The 23,104-nt window shown below is 40.2% G+C and overlaps 2 protein-coding genes and 1 long non-coding RNA gene across 4 annotated transcripts in view; 1 reads left to right on the top strand and 2 right to left on the bottom strand.

Moving 5' to 3' along the window:
* The window catches only part of Mi-2 (chromodomain-helicase-DNA-binding protein Mi-2 homolog), a 29,844-nt gene that overhangs the window by 6,121 nt on the left and 619 nt on the right, over positions 1-23,104 (bottom strand). The window contains exons 2-3 of the mRNA XM_036814987.3: positions 805-881; positions 495-738 (exon numbers count right to left, since the gene is read on the bottom strand). Coding sequence (XP_036670882.3) covers positions 495-738; positions 805-881 — 321 coding nt within the window. The remainder of the gene's footprint in view (positions 1-494; positions 739-804; positions 882-23,104) is intronic.
* On the bottom strand, positions 1,527-22,926 carry Su(Tpl) (Suppressor of Triplolethal). 2 transcript variants are annotated; one of them, XM_017069118.4, is made up of 5 exons: positions 22,760-22,926; positions 9,905-9,996; positions 9,474-9,846; positions 9,361-9,412; positions 1,527-7,505 (listed from the first exon to the last, which is right to left on the bottom strand). In XM_017069118.4, the coding sequence occupies exon 5, from the start codon at positions 7,179-7,181 to the stop codon at positions 3,891-3,893; it is 3,291 nt and encodes a 1,096-aa protein (XP_016924607.4). In that variant the 5' UTR covers positions 7,182-7,505; positions 9,361-9,412; positions 9,474-9,846; positions 9,905-9,996; positions 22,760-22,926; the 3' UTR covers positions 1,527-3,890. The 2 variants fall into 2 exon arrangements, with proteins under 2 accessions (XP_016924607.4, XP_016924608.4); XM_017069119.4 differs by having other exon boundaries at positions 9,905-9,991.
* On the top strand, positions 12,448-16,279 carry LOC139353008 (uncharacterized). The gene is made up of 2 exons (XR_011604086.1): positions 12,448-12,893; positions 12,956-16,279. It is a non-coding gene; the product is annotated as an uncharacterized lncRNA (long non-coding RNA).

Here is a 23,104-nt window from a genome sequence, read left to right as displayed (position 1 = left end):
AAGTTTTTTTTAATAATTTTTTTTATGTATCCACTGCACTATTAATGATCATATGATTTTAGGAAATTTAAGTCCAGCTTTCGAAGAAATATGTTTAATATAAGTTATAATTCTCGGGAACTACGAGAATATTATACGATTAAAAATATTAATTTCTTGCCTTTGTATAAGATACAATTGTATAAAAAAAAATCTAGCACATTCCTCACTAATCTGGGATTTATTTGCATTTTAAACAATCTTATCAAAAAAATGCTTGTACTGCTCGATTAAAAAAAAATTACATAACATTATTAAAGAATTCTGGTCATAAATGAGTCTAAGTATTCCGAAAAGAATTAAGTATTCCTAAAAGATAATTACTTTAATGTTTTGTGAAGACCTTAATAAAAGAAAGTAAGGGAATGAGTGAGTTGGCACTGAAAATATCTTATGTATAAAGTCCTATCATAGAACTCCTATGGTTCTGAGAAAAGTTATGCACTTCTTCTCACCTGATGATGCTGACTCCTTCTCCTTGGCGGCCTGCTTCTCCTCCTTGCGCTTCCGGCCGCGCTTCGAGGTGCTGGGGTACTCCACCTCCTCGTCGTGCTGGACAAAGTCGCTGTCCTCCTCGCTCTCGTTCTTCTTGCGCTTCTTCTTCTTGCGGCCCTTCTCCTCGCCCTTCCTGGTCTTCCGCTTCTTGCCCTTCTTCTTCTTGCGATTATCCTCCGGATCGTAGTCGTCATCCTCGTCATTCTATTGGAATATTTGGGGTTTTAAATTACAATCTATGTTACTATGTTTATAAGAATTATAACTTACATTGGGCTTCAGAGGCGCATCGGAATCGTTGGACAGCTCTGCCGCAGGTGCATTGTCTTCCTGGGCCTCTTCTTCTTCTAAAGGGTATCAGAAAAATTAGTTTTATCCAATATACTATAAATATAGATCGCTTTGGTGGGCGACCTGGATTTACCGTGAGTCATGTTCAAAGAGCTTCGCAATCGTTCGATGGTAAAAAAAAGGGGGGCAGAAACAAATACCAATAAAAATAAAAACCAATGGCAACGTTTTTTTTTCGATTCAATATTTTATTTGATTCTATTTTTTGCTTTTTTTGTCAAGTTTTTCTTTTCTTCTTCTTTTGTTGTTTGTGGTCTTAATAATTACTAGTATATAACAATATCTCTTTTTTTGTAAGATTTTTCATTCTGCTGGTCTTGTCAGCGGTTTTGCTCTTAGATTTACAATAATAATAATAATATTTTTCTCATGTCTCTTGATCTGGTTTACTCTTCCTCTTTTCTCGGCTTACACAATCATTAATCGTTAATAAGTTCCTTTTCAATTGCTGTGTTAGTTCATGTGTGTCTGTGTTTGGTGTGTTTTTTGTTTTTGTTTTTGTTTTTTGTGGGTGTGTCATATGTGGTTTATTTATGTATGAGGGCGTGGCATTTATATAAAACTAGTAAGTTTCTTTTGTTGCTTATCAAATGTCAATGTTGTATATATATATATATATATATTGTGTATATATTTAGTGGTTTTGTTTTTTTTTTCTTGTATATAAATTGTATATATGATTTTGTTTTTTGTTGTAATTGCTACGAATCGATTTTAAACGCTTGATTTTTTGCAACTTGATCTCAATGTTCCATTTGATTTTCCCTTTCGTTTGTTTTTACTTTCCCCTACTACTTAAATATCATATATAAAAAATATTGCAACGAAATAGCTAAAATTTCATGGTTTTTTATTCAATTTCGTGTTAGTTCTTAACCTTCTTCTTTGTTTTGTTTAGTTTTATTTTGCTTTTGTTTCGTTTCGTATCTTTCTATCTTCATTTTGGACACTAGAGTTTCAGCAAATAATTTGATAATCTTTAAGCGACGACTTTATCATCTCTCCACCCACTTGGCTTGTATTTCATTTAGTTTGTTATATTATTACTTTTTATTTTACTTAAGGAAGCTTTCGTAACACGCTTAGAGTTGTCCTAAAACTAAAAGCAAACAACTTAAGGGGCCGCCATAGCTGTGATACAACCATTAAGTATATCATTTCTATTAGTCCTCTCATGGTTTTGAGCAATAACTAGTCCAAAGCCGCAAATAATATAAATAGTCTCTGTCTTCGGTCAGTACGGAGAATGTCCCTATATGTGATTAGTTCTCGATAGAGTGTTTACAGATCGGAAAGGTGCGGTACGGTTCGGTAATGGTACTGCTGGTGTTGGCTACAAAATAAACGCTACGCACGCGAAACAAAAACCTGTGTATAATTAAAACACAAAAATATATAACAAATTAACTAGTTATCGATAAAACAGAAGAATTTTTTTCTACACAAGCCGTTTAAAAGTTCAGTCTATTGTTTAGAGGCACGCCCGCATGCAAAACCACCAAAGGGATATATAATTTACACACATTTTTGCATATTTTCGATTGGGGTTGTAAGTTAGAAGGTGGTTAGAAGAATTGGTTTCTGTGTAATAAAGTTCTAATAGAAAGTTGGCTAAACCAATTTTTAGATCATAACTGAAGTTAAAAAGAAACAAACACTGACCAAAGATTATAATCATCACTTTTGGTAAGAAATTTTCAATGAAATGATTGAAGACTATATTTTTAAAATCCAAAGTACAATGTTTTCTGGAAAATATAACAGTTCTAATAACAACTAGATCAAATATTGCAAAAGATAGAATCCAAATAGGCCTCTGTACCACCTAGTCATTTTACTTCCCCAACCTTATATGCAAATGATTTTCAAGTTTGTTTCTGTGGTGCTCTCTCTGTTTCTCTCAGTGTGTCTGTCTGTCTATTTGTCGGTTACGGTTACGCTTTTCAAATGTGGTCATCGTAGGCCTAGGCAAACATTGGCTCAATATCAGTTAACTCTACTCGCACCCCCGAAGATCCCGATCCCGATCCCCATCCGAATCCCCATCCCAAATCCCACTGTGGATCCATGGATCCAGGGCCTTTTGGGGGCACGTGCAGTCGGCGGCAGCGAGGACACTTTGTGCTGGCCCACTCGCTCGCTATATCTCTCTCTCAATCTCTCCTTTCTCTATACACAAATCTAAAACAAAAGCTATGCCCAAAAATGCAAAAAATTTGTTGATGGGTGTACAGTGTAGTGTAGTGTGTACATGTGATTTCTTTTTGTTTTTGTGGATTTTTTGTTGTGTGAGGTGAGGGTTTGCCGTTTGTAACAAATGTTAAACAAAAATCAAGAATAAAAATAAGAAGAGTCTAGATTAAAAACGAAAAACATACACGCTATATATTTAAAAGTTGATAATAATATAATAATAATAATAATTATTACACACAAAACGCAAGGAAAACCAGGTGTTTTCGTTTCCGTTCTCATTTTCATTTAGTTACTTAAGCTGCTCAATATGCTCAACAAAAAATTAAGTCTACAACTCGTATATAATTTTTTTTGCTTTCGCCGTTTTTAAAAATATTGATTTTGTTTCCTTCTCAACTCGTCTTCTTCTGGCTTGTTGTTATGTATATAGTTTATATATGTATTATATATATATAGATGTAGAAATCGGAGGGCAGCAGAACTGGCCCGCCGCCTACCCTCGTTTTTTGTTTTTATGTAATAAAAATTATTTTACGCGAAAGTTTGTATTTTTTGTTTAGTTTTTGTTTTTGTTAACATAATTTCAACATTTTTTTGAAGGTTTTTTTTTGCTTGTAGTACAATTTCTTTTAGAAGGTTTTTGTTGGTGTTTTTGTCGGTTTTGTTGATTTGTTTGTTGTTGCATCATCATTTGTTGATTTTTTTTGCATTTTTACTATAATAGTTTGTATTTGTAATAGTTTCTTGCTTGTTGTTTGCCTTTTTACATGGGGGATCAGCGGATGGTCATCGAAGTGGTCCCAGCAGGATCAGTAGCGTGCCTCATCGTCATCGGTATTGGAGTTGGAGTTGGACTCATCGCAGTCCTCGTCTTCATCGTTGGATTCCGAGCTGTCCGAACTGTCATCCGAATCACTAACATTCTGTGGATGTTGCTGCTGCTGCTGCATATGTTGCTGCTGTAAATGATGTTGCTGCTGCGGATGATGATGCTGCTGCTGCTGCTGTTGTGGTTGTTGCTGCTGGGGATGGTGGCGTTGCTTTTGCGGCTTCTGTTCTATCGTCTCGACAGCGTGGTGCTGTCTCCTCTGCTGCTCGGCCAACCTGGCCGCCGCCTCCGTGACAGCTGGATCCGGAGCTGGAGGCGCCACCACTTCCGAAGACGCCACCGCCACCGCCGCCGTTAAAGTCTTGTCATAGTCCATCACCAGCTGCTTGATGTGCGCCAGCTTGGCGTGCAGGTAATCAAAGCGCTGCTTGTCCTCTCCAATGGTGCGATCGTTGTTGATCCGCTCGTACTCGCACACAATCTGCCGCTTGATGTGATCGTAGTCCCCGTAGCCGTTGTCACAGCGCCTGGCGCTCTCCAGACGCTCGGATAGATCCTGGAAACGATTGCGCACATCCTCCACCCGCGTCAGCAGCTTGCGGTACTCATCGTAGTCGCTCTCGAACTCAGTCTTGTAGCGCCGCCGCACCTCCAGCGTCTGGATGGGCACGTATTGGCTGAAGTCGTAGCGGGGCATGGCGGATGAGTCCGCATCCGCGGTGGATTGGGCATAGGCATGTGCGGCAGCGGCCAACTGTTGCGTGGGCGAGGGATGCTTGGCCTGCTGATGGTAATGATTATTAGGCTGCTGCTGCTGTTGATGTTGCGCCTGCTGCTGATGTTGCTGCTGCTGCTGCTGTTTTTGTTGCTGATTCTGCTGCTGCTGGAGGGACGATGATCTCGAGTTGGAGGAGGCAGAGGGTGGCGGCACCTGCTGATAGCCAGAGTTGGAGGCACTAGAGTTCCTCTGCCGCTGGCCATTCGATCCACCACTGGGTCCACTGCTACTCGTCCTCTTCTTGCTGTTGGAGGCCGCATGTTGCGTGTTATTGCTGTTGTACGAGCCATAGTCGCTCTGCTGGGGCGGCATGCGCTGCTTGCTGGATCCCGATCCGGAACTGGATCCGGATGCAGCAGGTACAAAACTGGCCGCCAACTTCGGCGGCGTCGTCGAAGATGAGGGGGCGGCGGAGGCGGATGAGGACTTATTGCTGCTGCTGCTGCGGTTCGACGACATCGTCGCCGATGTTCGCTGCCGATCCTGCTGCGTCTCGTAGCCACTGGAGCTGCTCGAATTGCTGCCCGTGGAGTTGCGCTTATCCTTGTTGCCGCCTCCTCCATTGCTGGTGCCCGCCAAAGAGGAGCTGCCTCTCCTACTACTACTACTGCTGCTACTAGTTCTCGGATGATGCTGCTGCTGTTGCTGCTGCTGATCCATCGATTGCTGGGTGGCCGCTGCCGTCGAGCTCATAAACTCCTCCATGTTGTCCAGCACATTGTAGCTGAGGTCACTAGTGCTGTGATCATCCAACGGACCCGGCTGCCTTTGCGGCGGTGTATACCGATTACGACTGGATGAGGAGGAGCCCAGGGACATCGGAGCGGAGTACGACGTGCTTGAGGGCGGCGTGTCCTTCTTGTAGTGACTGATGCGCTGCTTCTTGGGCTGAACAGTGCTGAACATAGTCTCGTCGTACTCGAGGCTAGTGCGCTTCAGGCCACCGCCGCCGGCTCCACCACCGCCGACTCCGCCAGGACCGCCATTACTCGACGACGGCGGCGGCGGACTGCCCGTGTGCGTCGATGTTGGACTCTGGCCGGACGTCGAGCTGCCCGCATCCGAGCTCATCGGAGGCGTCAGGTTCTGCGGCTTGCGACGCTTCAACTGCTGCACCTCCTGCTCGCTGAAGAACGGCCAGTTCTCGTCCACATCGTTCCACATCTGGCGACGAAGATTGTACGTGTTGTGCGACATGGTGCTAATGTCCATGAGTATGTTGGTTATCTGATTGCGCTCCCGATCCCGTATGCCCTCGTTCTTCAGCCGCGCAAAGAGCTCGGGCTTCTTAAAGGCCTTCAGGGCCAGCAGATGGATGAGGCGTTCGCGTATGTTGCGTCTGGACACATCCGACATCTTATTGCCGCCCGACGACTTGTTATTGGCACTCCTGGAGGACGAGGAGTTGGAGTTGGAGGAGGTAAGGCCTCCGCTTGGCATCTTGTTGCGTGAGGAGATGGCTGATGCTGATGCAGATGATGCTGGCACACCTGATGATGCCGTCGCAGCTGTTGCTGCTAGTGGCATGGCGTCCCTTGGCGAGCTGCCGCTCAGGTTATTGTAGCCCTGCGAGATGCCGTTGGCGAATGTGGAAGCTAGCGAGGAGGCTGCACCGCCGCCATACCGACCACCAGAGCCATTGACTGTGCCGCTGGCGCCCAGCGTGCTGGGATTGGGCGAACGCGAGGCAAACACGTTGCTGGAGGAGCTGCTGGATCCTACGCCTAGGCCATTAAATGGCGATGAACCTAACTTACGACTATGGTTGTTGCTATTAAAACTATTGCTGCTGCTGCTGTTGCTGTTGTTGTTGTTCCCACTGTTGTTGCTGTTGCTGTGATGATGAAATGCCGTCGTCGTCGTCAAACCAGAATTAGAGGAGTTGGAGTTGGCGGATACGGAGGAGGACATGGAGGCTTGGAATGCTGATGGCGGCTTCTTCACCTTACGCCCGATATCCGACTGATTCGGCTTGATCTCCCTGATGCACTTGCTCTTCTCCGTCTCCTCGGCAATGGCCATTTTTGTGCGTGTCGTATCGTAGACATCGTCATTGGCATGGATCCGCATTCGCAGGGTGACCGCTCCGAGGACTCCGAGGTTCTGTTGCTGCTGTTGAACGCACTCCAGCGTTCCCTCCATATTGTTGATGGTGAATCCAAACTTGCGTCCACCACCACCTCCTCCTCCTCCGGAGGCGTCGCTACCATTGCCATTAGCATTAGGGATGCCATTAGCATCCGTCGCTGGTCGCGGGAACTGGATGACGCCCGTGTTGCCGGCAAATTGGATCTTGGCCCGCTGGCCGGGCTGCAGGCGCTTGGCGTTGTCATCGCGCTGATATTCCTCGATCGCACGGAACGCGGAATCGGTGAGCTTGACGATGATGTACTCCTTGCTATCATCGGTGTAACGGTGGCTCTGGGACATTCCATAATTGCCGGTCGATAGTGCATTGGGCAGGCATTTCGTTGACGCAATCGAATTGGTCATAACGTGCGCGCAGCTAGCCGCCAATTAGATAGCAATTAGATAGCCCCTCGATCGTTCCCGGATGAAATGGATGATGTCGATGATGTTGATTGGAAGGTTGGAATTGGAGGGATGCTGTTTGTTGGTTGGGCCAGCTTGGAAATCGTGGAAGGGGGCTGGTTTGCTTGGAAGGTCGGTCTGGTGCTCTTGGTCTGGTGCTCTTCGTCTCTGGTCTCTTGGAAAGGACGGGAAGCACTGGAAGTGTTAAGTCGATCCTGGAAGCTGCCTCTCTGAAAGTCCCTCTTCTCTCCTGCTTCGCTTGTTTTGTTGTTGTTATTGTTGATTCTGTGCAAATATTGCTTGATTTTAGTATGGTGTAATCGTAACTGAAATTTACGTTGTTGCTAAGACGTGACACACATGCACAGCCCTCTCTTTTGCTCTCACACACTGACACTAACTGTCTATCTTTTTGTTTTATATTTTAATTTTTATTTTTAAAGCTCAGCTTGCACAAATATATTTGTTGTTTGACGATTGCAGACTCTCTTTGTATTTGCCGTAAGAATTTCACTTCCGTATGGCAAAGGCAACAATTTTTCTTTTTTTTGATTTTACACTTTCAAAAAGTCATATACCCTCTCTCTATCTCGCTTGATTGGATGGCTTGCTCTTGGCTGTTGAGATTGTATGTGTGTTGCTGCTTGCAAATAACACAATTTCTTTTGTTAAATAATATGGTATTTTAATTGGGTTAAGGTAGGCATGTATGTTTGCTCTCTTGTCCCTGTTTTTGTTGCTTTTAAATGTTACTCAGCGAGGGTGACGGGTGATTGCGGGAGGTGGAGACTTTTTGCTACTGCTCTTCGCTCTCCTCTCTCCCCGTTATGGTTGTTGTTTTTCTTGCTGTTTTAAGTTGAAAGTGCCGCAAGCAGCGACTCCTGCGCCAGGTGTCAATATGTGTGTGCGTGCGTCTGTCGCGTGCTCGCTCTCGCTCGCACTCGCCCGTTTGTCTGGATGATGATGTTTGTATGTAAGAGAGCACCTCAGGTCATAAGCAAAATCAAAGACAGCAAATCAATGCTCTGCTCTGCTCGCACACGTCCGTGACTGGCCTCGCGCTCTCTCACTCACTCGCTCGCACGGCGATCGCAGCGAGCGCGTTGAAGCGAGACAACTGCTGGTTTGATTGGCTTCTCCGCGACTTGTTGTTGTAACTGTTGTTGTTGCTGCTGCTTGCTTGCTTGATCTTTTTTTCCTTTTCGCTTTTTCGCTAAAAATCATCTGTGTTTGTACGCTGATTTTTATATATTTTACTGGCACTGGCTCTGCTTATTATATTTTTTAGTTGCACATAGATACATAAGTACGTTTTGGTCTATCGCAGTGTGCACACACACAAACACACACGCGCAAACGTTTCTTTGCACACGCACACGAAATTTTTAATTTCAGCACTTGAATATTGTTTAATTTTAATGCCTTTTAACCACTTTTTGTGCTGCGATTGTATTGGCTGACTAGCAGACACACACACACACACGGATACGCTTTACGCGTTCGAGACACTTTTACTCAAGACATTTTTGGTGAAGTGAATTTTTTGTACTTTCGTTTGGAACTGTTCTGAATTCGATGTTTCTGGCTTCAACTTATTATTATTATTATTATTATCATCAAGTGTGTGTGTTTTTTAAGTGCACTTTAGTTGCCTTCTCTTCTTTTGTGGTGCGTCTGTGTGTGCCAAGGTATCTTAATCAACGTACAAAAGGTATCTGCTAAATGAAATCGAAACGAGTTGCTTTCAAGTGGTTGCCCGTCGCTTGCTGTTGTTGTTTTTGCTGCTGCTGCTGCTACTGCTCTCTTTGCACTCGTTTATTACAAGTGAGAGAGACAGAGCGGAAGTAGCGAGTGGGGATCACTTTTCTCTTAGCCCCTCTCTTGGGCTCTCTCGCTTATTTGGTATGTACGTGCCTTGTATCACTTGCCGTATTTTTAGTTGTTTTTGTTTTTGCCAGTCAAGCACAGCGAAGCAGAAATGAAAACAAGTTTGCAATCTTATAATGTGCGCACTTGGCACTCGTCAATCTCTTAGTTATGGCTCTCTTTTTCGTAGCGAGCTAGTGTGTTTTGTGATCTGGGCACGTCTTAGCAAATGTAACAATGAGAAACAAAAAAAAAAGAGACTAAGTTAGCTTACTTTTGGTTGTGAGTTTTGTTTTTTTTCTTTTATCTGGAAACTGCAGGCGGCACTATAAAAAATAGTTCAGCTTAGTGGCGAATTAAGAAGCAAACAGGCACGGGCGTACTTACAATTGATTATGTATTCTACTAAAAAACAGATTGCTTTTGCTGTTGAAACAGCTGTTTTGCCACCTGTATGCCCCCACACCACGTCACACGTAGTAGTTTGTGCTGCTCTCCCTCTCTCGCCGCTCTCTTTCTCGCTGCAGCGAAAAAGTTCCAACAAAACAGAAAAAAAAAACAGCGCGACTGCAACAACAACAGCCGTGTGCCAGTCGCAATCAGCTGTTTTGCGCTCTATCGCTCTGCTCTCTCGCCCAGCAGTGTTGGTAAGTGCAAATTATCGGTTGGATGGTATGGTATTGTCTGGAGCTATCGATCAATCGATAAAGGAAGCAACAGCGAAAAAGAGCTTTAAAATTTGGACGTTGACTTCTTGTTGCTGCAAAATTGTGACCAATTTTAGTATAAAATCACGTTTATGGCTTTACTTTGCATACTTGTTTGATGATTGTTGCTTTTCAGTGTGTGTGTATATTGCTGATTTCCGCTCCGTTGTCTTGTTGCTGCTCCGACTTAATTTCACTCTACACTTTGGTAATAAAAAAAATGGAAAACACTTTAGTATTGTATTTGCTTTGCACTTGAGATAGTTTTTTCCACTCTCCCATTCCGCCGCGAAACCGTTACTTGTGCGCGTTTGTCTCGTTTTTTGTTTGTTTTGCGTTACGCGGATCGCGATCATACGTTTTTTGCGCTCAGCTGTTTTGTGTTTACGTTACTCGCTCTCGCCTCTCGTTGCGCTCTCGCTCTCTCTCTCTCCGGAGCTCTCATTCCTCAAGGTTCTCTTAGCAAAGAGAGTGCGCGAGTGCAGAGCACGCGACATTCGGATCCGTCATATTTTTACCCCGTTGCTGTTTTCGGTATTTTTTGTTCACTTTTGACATTTTTGCTTACGAAAATTTTCCGCTTTCAGGTAGATTTACCGTAGCGCAGATCTTCTAACTTTTAAATGCGAGTGGAGTGTTAGTGTGCGAGTTTGTTTTGAGTGTTCGCATTTTCGTCGTGCCTGTTTTTCTGCCTTTACCGTTGATTTTTATTTTTTGCCTGGCTTATCTCGGTTGTTTGTTTTTTCGCTAGGAATTTGAGCCGCACACAAACACAGTAACACGTGCGTACATGCATGTACGATTTTGTACTGGTGTATTCCACAAATCCACAATGAAACTATATTTCTATTTCGTTTTTCCCAACTGTCAGTGGTTAAAGTAAGGTAAAAACCGTCAAGGGCGCACACCTGCCCGTGGGTGGGAGCGAGAGGGCAGCTAACCCGCCACTGGCCAAACAAAAGGGAGCGACAAGATAGGAAGCTGTCATCTTGGGTCGGTAGGAAAAACCCAGAATACTACCAACACCTCACATATTTAACTGTACAAAACTATGGTTGACGAGAAAAGGACGCCCATAAATGAGGCTTAGTGAAGTCATTCAAACCCTTACTTTGCCAAGGTTTAAACAATGGGTTCATTATCCTGAACATTTTATAACTATGGCATCATATAGACCAAGCATTTAAAACATTTTTACATATATTAATATTAAATCTTTCATAAAACTTTAATAACAAAAAAATTTTCTTTAGGAAATTTATTTCCTTGAAATATGGTTTTTACTTTTCTTTTAACAACTGAAAGTCTTCTGAGAGATTTTTCAATGCCACAATTCTGGTTTTATTGATACAGCTGTGATCAGAATTATACCTCACTCAAAAGGCCTCATTCATGAGGCTAAAACATCTAGTTATAAAAGTATTGATTTGAATATTTACATTTTCTAGATTATTTTACATTTTAATAGTTGAAACAACATCATCAACATCCATATTTCCACACCTTTAAACCAAACAATAAAACTTTTTTCAAATATTTGAACCCATAGAAAGCAGAAGGTAACAGTAACTACAGCTTTTGATCCATTCCTAAAATAAAACTGAAGCCCTAGTTTCCTCCCCTCAACTGTAAATACAATGCTGTCCCTGGACGGTATATTGTGTGTGTGTACGCCGCCTCGGCAACACAAATTCGCAGTCAACTTTAAACAAATTAGCCGAAATATATTCAACTGTGCATATAAAACAACAAAGAGCCGCAGCACAGCCACCAAGCAACCATAATACAATTTCAAGTTTCGTTTTTGTTCAAATAGCATTGAGGGAAAAACGCCGAAAGGCCAATGCACTGATACAACATACGTACAACACAAAGTGAGGAGAGCGGAGGGCTGTGAATGGAAGGAGGAATAGGAAGAGGCGTCACAGGGTCAGGGGGCAAAGGACGGGCAAAAGGAAATGCGAGGACCTCGACAACAGCTGGCCGCAGGAAACAGAAACAGGAGCCATGAACCGCCAAGAAACCAGGGAAAAGGAAAACAATGAACAAGTAGGAAGTGCACCATCCAGACCTCAAGATACTCAGTAATCAGTAGACAACGGAATCTAAAGATTACAGAAAATAATCTCAATGAGATCTGAAAATGTTCAAGTGCTAACGCATGACCAAAATTAGGTACATTTTGACTAAAATAATTCATTCTTATGAACGGTTTTCCATAATTTAATACATAGATAGAGATTACTTATAGAAAGCATCAAGACAAATGATAACATAACAAACCCTTTTTTCAGTAGAAACCAAAAATCTAAAGATTACAGGAAATAATCTCAATGAGATATTAAAATGATCAAAGTCAGCATGACCAAAATTATATACATATATTTTGTTAAGAAACAAAATATTTTACTCAGTATTCACTCTCAACAATGAGTTTCGAAAAATATCTTTATCGTATTACACTTCTTTTAAAAAATATTACATAAAGATTGTGTTCCAATTAAAATAGATTTGTTTTATAAGTAATTTACTTATAGAAAGCATCCACAAATAAACTAATTTGGACTAACTCTTATATAGGGTTTAAAATCAGAAGTTCTATGTGAAATCTATTCAGTTTCGATAAAATTCATTGATTTAACACAACTTCACTATCTTTAAGGGGTGAAATACTTGAATACTGTCAAAGCAACATACCCTCACTCGCTAAGAGGTGTATTAAATGGAAACTTTTTGAAAAAGATGGAAGAAAAACGTGTGCAATGGAATGCTCAAGAGAAAAGACAAACGCACACGCTCAAGAACGTGAATACGCCTTCCTAAACACGCCGTACAATCCATTCCCCTAGGTGCATGCACATACATATGTAAAAATGTATAATCTCACGGGTGAAAAATAGATGACACACTCGTCGCTGTGGTTCTACATATATTTAGGTACATACATATATTCGTAGAGCGATGCAGCTGTCAGCTGTGCACGAGCAGTTTTCTTTGTGCTACACTTCTTTACAGAAACGAGTGATAATGATAACAATGCCCAATGAGGAAATGGGGCAAGAACAACAAGAAAATCATCGGGGACGGGCCTCTCAGCTATGTTTGTATATACACACAACACAGCCATAGGGTGAACGTTTATTGTATAGGAAATCTTTGCAGAACGCCAGGGTTGCCACCTATCATCGCTTACAAATACCAGAACGATCGATCGATAAACACCGACCGACTAGGGCTAGACCATTAAAAAGAAAATCCACCACTTGCTATCGGATGAAATGAAATATGAGCTTCTTATCAGCAAGTGGAGAAAAGTATTATAAAACAACTTATAAATATAGCGATTGCAGGGAAGAATATTATTGCAGAATTGAGTATTTTCCAGAACAAACGAGAATCACCTTAGAGTATTTAATTAGAAAGAACTGCCATAGTATCTTATCTGGCAAGAATAGCAAGAGCAATTCAGACGGCAGTGAAAATTCAATCTTAAAAGCATTTTATACAAATTAGGTAAACTAGTTTTATTCTCAATTAAAGGGGTAACTTTAAATTACTTGTAATAACAACATTCAGAATTCTAAGAAATTTATTAAATTCAAGCAAAGTGATGTGAACGAGTAGTACATTTAATGTGCAGTTCTTATCAAGAAAAACCAGACTTTCAAATTAACATTCAACCTTATTTTATGATCCTTACTAATACAAGAACATTGCGTTGAAAGAATTTTAGCTACCCAGCACAAAGAATTTAAATGTTTTATTAATTTTGGGCAACAATTAAAACATTTAAAAAGCTATAACAAAGAAATTAAGCTTTGAAATTCTCGAACTAATTCGTATTTCTCTCCATAGTTCAATTCTTGGGAAACTGGAAGGTATTTACATCTAGAAAACTGAATTCACGGAAAACGCTCGAAAGTGAAAATAGGAACTGGTCTGATTGCAGTCCCAACTAATTAACAGACTTTGCACCTACTAAAAACGAGCGAAAAAGAGCAATGGAATACAAGTGTGCTTGAAATGCAACCGACTGAGAGCAATAACGACTATACATAAGTAATCGGGCGGCCAAGTATGTACACCCCGTATGTGCGAGTGTGCGGAGTGAATAATCAATTGCCGGAGCAGCCGCGATAATATAATATGGTGGCAAACCGAATGGGGCTCGGGCTCGGGATCTGGGGATCGGACAGTTGGGGGACTTATGGGGCAGCGATTCCGCGCAAACCGACGCACGCCTTATTGGTAATTGCCCACACGGGAATCCCAAATACCTTGGACATTGTACGACCAAGCATACAAACATATTTCGTATTGTTTTTCCCCCTTCAAAGCGGTGCATTTTCAATACTGAGAGAGCGCAGATAGAGAGAGATTCAAATCGCATACCCACTTCCATTTTATATAATAAAATGGCAATATTTTAAATTTTATCTTCGGCGCTGGTCTATTTATAGGCCGAAAAACAAAAAGACAACACAAAAACGCCAGAGAAGGCACCCACAACACGAATGCGCTCTCAACGCCAGTATTTATTTGTTCGAGTGTGTGAGTCACACATCAAGTGGGAAATATTTCACGATAAAAAGTAAAAATAAAAAGGTGCTAAATGCCGTCGTACCTCACTCGAAGTTCAGATGCCGTTTGCCGGGGTTAATTCCCAACAGTGCTGCACCGATTGTTGATTCCGGTTATCGAGATAATCGGAAAAAAAATCATCGAAATAATCACTTCTATCGAAAAAATACAGTGATATTTAAAAAAACTCAATAATTAACTATTAACAATTAAAGATTATTGCTTAGAACGTTTATATCTATACAATTATACTAAATAAAGGCTTTAACCCCGTTACCGAACCCAACAAAGTGAACTTCAAACGAACTTTTGTGAATCAACTGAGTTCAACTACAACAATTACTAAACCATAAAATGTCATGTATTATTATTAAATACTGACGTAAATCTTTAAGCGTGCTTCCTTAATGGTTCTCAAGAAAACAGTTTTTTTTGCGGGAAAAACGAAGCTCGTTTATCGGGTGTATCTAATTGTACTTTCTGAGAAAACATTCCTATGATGCACACAATTCATCCTAAGCTTATCTGAAGGCACTGAACTCTAACAAAAGATATATCGAAAAAGAATAAGCAGAATACGGCATATAAGTATATAATAAAAAGTGCGTACATTGAACTTGTAGCCTGTTCAAGTTCTCGATGCAGAATGACAAATACAAAAAGGAGCTAACAGCTAAAGAATCGAAACAGTTCATTCAACGACCGATCATTGCATAATTCAGATTCGCTTGTTTTATAGCGAAAAAGTGAAACGGAAATGCGTAAAGCTTCCAAATACTGATATGTGTATAAAGAGTTGAGAGTGTTTCGGATCGGAAAAACATTGACCGTGAATTGGCATAAACTGAAATTTCAACATAGGCAATCCAAGATTAGATTAGGGACTTGTACTCGTATGTGAGCTTATTTACGTGACAACCTTATCTCTACGCGGAAAGGCGGAAAAAACGACCACATCAAATCGATGGATAAAGAAAGCTTTTAGCAGCTGTTTGTAGTCTAGAAAATCAAATTCAAACAAAACGAGAAACCATTTTGAAATGTCTTTTCTACGAAGCTTGTATTAATGAGCCTAGCCTCTCTCCCGTAGAATCTGGTTTTTTGGGTCCAGCCAACAAACGAAAACAAATGAGCACGACAATAAAAAGCAATTTAAATTTAATCAGAAAAACACACGAAGATGTGGATTTGAAAACAAAACTACCGGCACACGTTTTCAGTGCTGTTTTACGTAGCCTGTGGCAGTAACAGGTTTTCTGTTAATTTTAGAATCCAGACTAAAGTAGGGTGACTAGAAATTCACAAACTTTCGAATAAATAAAAAGATACATAGGCCCAGAAACAGATACTTTAGTATGAAAAACATACTGCAAAAATTATCCATGCTTTTTAATTTACTGCAGAAGACTTTTCAAGGAAAATAATCAGAATCTTTGTAATTAGGTTAAGTGATTGGCATGATTATGTAATTTAATACAAGGTTTTAATAATTACATATAATTACTGTACCATAATCTGTCATCCATAAATGTTATTTATTACCAAAATACCAGAAACAACATGTTTGGTAATGGCTTAAGGCTTTTGGATAACTTATGCCAAGTCAAAAGTCAGAATACATCTTTGGCCCCAAAAGAAAAAATCCCCTTGTTGCTAACTGGTCTTCGTTAATCGCTTGACTCTATTCAATTTAAATAATTATTAAGCCTCTTTAATTTTCAGAAAAAGACGAAAATAAATAAATAAAGCATTTTGAATGTGGTGGCGTCAATGCAAAACTTAAATAAATTTCGAATAAAAACTTTTTATATGTGGTTTCGTAACGACAAGTCGGCAACTGCGATATCTTCAGCACAAATACATATGCATGCTAATCAACGAAAAGCAAAAAAAAAACATACAAAATACAAAATAAAAACCACCAACAAACAACACCCAAAAGCCCGAAACACTGGAAAACCCGATACGAAACATGGCCAACTGAAGTGGCGAAGTGGAGGATTGGTGGACTGGTGGAGTGGGGTGGCGATGGTGTTTCGACTAGAAGGCTTAGCCCCACTCGAGAAAGAAACACAACCAGACCAGAGATTCGGATTCGGTTTCGGATTCCGATTCGATCCGATCCGAAAAGCGTCGAGAGTGAGCGGCGGTGGTGGTGCTCAAAACGTTCGCTTCGAAAACTTGTCTTCCCAGATTCAGTTTGGATTTCTTCTTCTTATTGGAGCAGCAGCGGCAAGACGAGACCGACAACAACACCAAAATACAAAACATGAAAGGAGGGCCCCCAAAAGCCGAAGTTGGCAATACACTTGAAGTTTTCTTGGGAAAAATACCAGAGACCAAAATAAAATTAGCAGTTTTATTGATTGTCCCAGTTTCAAAACTAAAAGTATGCATTTCATAACGATATCACAGGCCCACTTTTTAGATAACACTTTTTCCATTATACTTCATTTGAACATTACAGTGAAATTGAATTGGAGTATTCTTACGGTAAAAATCAATGGTTCTGATTATAATCGATAATTATCGAAAATATCGATATATAAAAAAAGTAACATTATTAACGAAAAATGTAAAGTTCTAGTAGTTTTCTTGCCTTGTAATGCTGGTTAAAGAACTATTAAGTGCGAAAAGATCTCCTCAGCTGGGGGGCCCACTCCATAATACCCCGTTTCAGGGTATTAATGAAAAAAAGAAACAACAGCAGCAAGCAACAGTGTTGGCAATTTGGAACTGGACTACAAACGGACTTGAAAGAAACCAAATAACAACAATAACAACCACCAGCGGAGCGAGTCGCGACTGCTGACTGGTATTTCCCTCTCTGGGTTGTTATGAATCTGTTGTATTGGCTGGTGGAGCCGCTGTCTTTCATTATAAAAAATGAATATACATTTTGTATATATGATGTTCATTTGCAGTATATGCGTACAAACAAACATACACACTTTTAAACGTATCTGAGGCTATATCTTTAAAAATTACTGAAGGTCAGTCAAATTGAGCGTACAATCAACTTTTTAATATTTCATTTAACCAATTTTACTGCTGCTTTATTGGGATGTATTAGAGTTATGACCAATTTATAACTTCATGTGCCAGTTGCATACAAGTTTTTAGGTATTTCAGAACTTGGGTTTATAAATGTGATCCATAAACATTCTTAAGTTCCTAAAACTTTGAAGTTAACAATTTTAGCTGACTCTTCAAATGCAAATGCAACCAAGATATAGCTTTAAATCTGTACAAATTAACACTTGCTCGCTTGCTTTCGCTTCCTTTCCCTCTTTCTACCCAATTAGTAGGTTGCTAATTGAACTTCCGCAGAATACTCCACTTCTATGGCAGCCTATTGTGTGTCACACACACAAACCAAACACAAAAAGTAGCTTTGGAAGCGTCGGTTTTGGCCATCACCTTGCCTTGTCTATATGCCGGAGTTTCCGGTATCTGTTGCCATTTTATTTAGCCAAAAAATAAGCCGAACCAGAGCAGTAGGCAAAAGAAACGCAACGACCTTTGCATATAAATAGAACCTGAAATCAGCTTAAGACAGAAGAACCTCGGGGAGTCCCAAAAAATTTGACACTGAAAAAGCCCCAGAAATCAATTGAATATTAAAACTGTAGCACTCCGTATTACAACCTTCAGAAATATGTTTTTATCTGAATTATTCATTAAAAAATTTCTAACTGAGAACAAAATTATTCACATTTTGTTTATAAAGTGTGTCATAGGAAACAGTTTTATTTTTAAAACTGTTAAGAAAATAAATTCATCTAAATACTTTTTAGAAATCTAATAGATATAATATCGATTTCTTAACAACCCATTGATATTCGATGTTTTTAAATATTTTGTTTTTGGAAATAAGTCGCTTATGTTGCGGTTGGTTTTCTTATCAAGTACAATATGTGTACCATCGAAACGAAAGACCCACCGAGTTGGAAAAGAGACAAATAAGACAACAAAATAAGCACTCGAGCTGCGCTTTTGTTGAGTTGAGTGCACAAAACCCAAAACCCAACCCACAAACGAGCCATTAAAAACCTCGCGCGGTATGCATGTGAAAAATAAAAGATACGAAAAATTATATAAACATTATAGGCGAGCGTGAGTATGACTAAACAGACCGCAAGCTACAACTACACATACTTATAACTACCGCCGCAAAAGCGAGAGCAACAGCACAACACCAACTACAACTGTAGCAATATGTAACAAGTCGGGTGGCAACAACTATAGCAACTACAACAACTATAACAACGAAAACGAGGGCTTGCTGTCAACTACATACTTTTGTTTCTGTCTCTTGAGTTGGTAATTTTAATGTTGGTTTTTTGGGTTTTATTTTCTAGTTTCTCAGATAGCTATGCGAAACTATGCCAAAGTTAACGACAGATTACAATAATCACAAAAATACAGGTGCGGTTAAGAAGATATCTCTACTCTGTTCTGTTTCATTGTGTTTATAAGCTAGGCTTTATATGCTTCTAGTTGGATATTACGAAAGCATATCTCTCTATCCAAATGAAGTAAAGTTTAAACATTTGTAAAATTTTCAACTTGAAGAAGCGTTTTTTAAATATTTATATTTATGGAAAGTATGAATCACTTCTTTCTTCAATTACTCATAATTTCTGATGTTTTTATGTACGCCCTTTCCGGAAACTACTTCTGAAACATACGCAAATTCGAAATTATGAATAATATATTAACAATGTGATGTTATTTTTAAGTTACTGAAAGTAAATAATTTCAAGCTTTGAGAGCATTTAATATAACCACATCACATCAAGGTAAAATTTAACATTTCTAAATCATTTTGAATGTTCTGTGCTAATACTCTGACCGCCACTGTAACAACACACCAACAAACATACAGTGGGCGCTGGCAATGTCGTTGGCAACAATTATGCACCTTGTTGGCAATGCTGAGCTTATAAGCTGTCGCTTTGGCTTAGCGAGCAACTAATTGGCTAATTAGACAATAGTGAAGCGCAGAAAGAACCGATTGAAGCGATGATTTCGATTACATGCGCTAATACGATAAAAGAACAGGAACGACCCAAATCCGCTGGCCCAAGTACGCGTGTTTTGGCCTGGAAATGACACAAATAGATTCGCGTGCTGTTTTTTTTTGTATCTATTTTTTATTTTTGCGTTTACACACCCAGAAAACATAAACTGTTACCATAAACCTATTTTCGGTGACAAACCAAGCACAAATTTGGTTTTTCAGTGGGCCGCAAGCGGAACTCGATAACAATTACAAAACTATTGAACCAATTAAGTTAAGGCTAGTAAAACAACAAAAACAACTCTGTTTTTGCCGCAGAAACAACAACAACAGAAAGAGCGAAGCAATGAGAGAGCGAAAGAGAAACAGAAACGGAAACCACAATGGCGACCGATGGCCAGCGAAAAACAATACGAAACGAAACGAGACAAAAACGAAACAGCATTTGCCATATGACCATTTATGTTTCGGCATTTTCGCTGCGTAAACATTTCCATATGCAAATATTAATGACCTTCACTTTCACCTACCGTGCTAAAAAGCATTGAAATGCAGAAGGGATTTCGATGTGTTAAGTGGATATGTCAAGAAGGAAATTAACAAAAATTCCAAACGGAACGATCAAAAAACATCGGATCTCAAGTCTTACATAGGTAAAATCCAAGGAATATCCTAATTATAATAATATCATTGAGAAATATCCAACAAAATAATTTGAAAAATAAGTCATTGCAACGATCGATTTTTTTTTCTAATACCTTGACAACCCTAACATAGTCTCATGCTCCCCCACACAACAAGCGAAGTGATCGATAAATGTGATCAGTTCAGCCGTTGATAAGCTTCGATTAATTTTCACATTCCCATACAAGTACATTGAATGATTTAAAAATAAATTAACTCGTACACAATCTGGTGCATGTGTATTTGTTTGCGGTGGCGGTGACTTCCAAAAATGAGAAATAAAAAACAAATATCAATTGCTGCCTGAGTTTTGTCACAGTGTGCGAGAGTGATGTTTGCATGTGTGTAACAATAATCTGAAACAAATAGCAACAACAACAACAACTGAAGCGCGGCCTTCTCTCCGAGCGACAACAAGACAATTACTGTAAATAGGTAAAATAACAAGACAACCAGCAGTTGCACAAATATTAAAAAGCACACAGACAACCATGTATGAAGCCAAAGGTATTACGGTAATCAATGTCAAATGCTGCCGATTTCGTGTGTGTGTTTGTGTACTCCAACCGAAATAAACAAAAACAACACCTTTGGAAGAGCGACACACACGCTCCCATCAAAAAGCAAAAAACACACACAGAGAGAGAGAAAGATAGAGCGAGGCGAGACAGAGCGAGAGATACGCGTCAAATGTCAAAATCGAAAAGAACAACAAAAACCACAATCGACCTAGTGTTGTTCTATTTGAGAGAACGATTTTCGAACGAAAAATGAACGTATTGAAAGCTAAAATAATATTTACTCTTCCTATTTGTGTTTCATAGTTTTGTGGATTTTAAGCGCAAGTAAACTTTTCGAAATGCCATCACACGTTCGTATACTCTTACATATATATGTATATATATATACATGGCGGATATAAAAAAGCACCACTTGTTGTTGGCTTGATTGAATGCAATGCGTGCGAGCGGGATGGCATGTTGTAGTTCGCCAAAGCAAGGTAAGATCGCCACCAATACACCGGCAAATGCAGCTCACACACGTAAAATATACTTTCACTTCTTGTATTGAATTTTTGATTTTATTTGTGCTGGCGCCACGTTGTTGTTGTTAGCTATGGGTTTTTAAGGCAGATTTATGCAGTCGGCAACAGCGAAGCTTTTGATGGGAAAATAAAATTCGAAAAGGCGATTCTGAAGTCAAAGGGAAACCGACAAGAATGTTCACAGAAAAAAAAACCGTTGAAATGGGTATTAAGTTTAATTCAATAAAACCAAGGTATTACAAGAGACCTATCTTCAATCGACAATTTTTCTTTCAGTGTGTATGGGCAAATTACATACGTACGTCACTGCGGATACCTTCCGCTCCCTCTCACACCCTTTTATTATTGCATTACTGCATAAATACATAGTGACACTCACACACACCCCCTCTCTCTCTTTTTAGACTTTTGCAATTTATGCAATGTCGCATTATTGTTTACTTGTAGTCGAGTAACCGTAAATTAGTCTGCGGTATTAAAATAAACACTTTCATCAACTTGAGCACAATGTAAATGGTAGAAAATTGATCGCACAACCGGCAAATGGTGAAATCAAAGAGAAATGGCCAAGAACAAACATATGCTGACGTCACGGAAATGGGAGGATAGAGGGAGAGCGAGTTTAGCATCCTACCGATATATCGAAGGATAACGGCAGCTGGGCATACACCCAATTAGAATAGACACGGGGTGGGAGGGGGAGACAAGTGTTAAAATTAGACACTCTGAAAAGTGCTCCCACGCTCATTCTCTAGGATAACTTCCACACGCACGCACATCATATACATATACATACACACGCCCACAGTGCAACAGCGTCAAACGGAAAAAAGAGAGGCGAAAATGGGGGCAGGGACAGAAGAGAGAAGAGCCATAGACAGAAGAGGAACAGCTGCGAACGAATTAACATAAATTGTATGCGAAATTGGGGTGGATAATACTGTTTTTTGTTACACGGCGGCGGCATATTGTTTATCGGTTTTCGTACAAAACTACTACATTCCAGCAATTTCCTTGCAAGAGACAGGCACCCCTCCACTTACACTTCCATTGTCACCCTCTCTATCCCACACTCTTCTCTTTTGCTGCTGCTTCTTCTTCTTCGTCTTACTTGTGTGTTGGCATATTTTGGTTAACTCGTTTCAAAAAGGCTATTTCTTGGTTAATTTGCAGGCACTTTGGTATGATTTTATTCTCGTAACTATTATATTTTTTGTTTTTTCTTAAACTTAATTAAGACGCGTCGGGGTTTTGGGGTTTTTTTTCGTTGGATCGACAAAGACGGGGCGACGGCGACGATTTGCTGAAGCGCGCGTGCATAACACGCACACATACAGAGACGCATCTACGCGAGAGAGTGGAGAAATCAATCAAGAGAGCACGTCGGCGAAGGGGGGAGTGGAAAAAAATCACATATGTATGTGCGTCAGTGGAAGTGCGACAAGATTTTCCACAATATTCCACGCATCTTTGTTTCGTTTCTTTGCATATGCACATTATTGCTTCGTTTTCTTTTCGCTTTGCTTTCTTACACAATATACATATGTATATTTCGTGATAATTTCAGGTTTTTATTTTTTGCACACACTATTCTTTTTTTTCTTTCTTTCTTTTTGTTGGATATATTACGCACTGGATTTCTGGCTTTACACTGGCAAACGATAGGCGGTGGCGAATAATGCACGTATTCCCCTTAATTAACAGTTTTCGCTACAATTAATAGTGTAATCTGTTTAACAAAAACTCAGAAATCACGTCATGGCTGCCACGTCCAATCCAAGCAACAATAAATGTAAATGGTGGCAGACAAGGCTGGCTGGGGATTATCGACGGGCCCCAAAAGGGGCACACTTTTAACGGTCATACTGCCGCACAGCGAACGGTCACACTGCATAGACGGTCACACCCGCCAGGTGAACAAAATATAAAATTCTTAGTTACTAAAACGCGTTTTACAATACAAAGGTAAATATACATC

The sequence above is a fragment of the Drosophila suzukii genome, chromosome 3 (genome assembly GCF_043229965.1).
Source record: "Drosophila suzukii chromosome 3, CBGP_Dsuzu_IsoJpt1.0, whole genome shotgun sequence".
NCBI lineage: Eukaryota > Metazoa > Arthropoda > Insecta > Diptera > Drosophilidae > Drosophila > Drosophila suzukii.
Note: the sequence above shows the minus strand (reverse complement) of the source record. Positions and strands in the feature narration are given on the sequence as shown.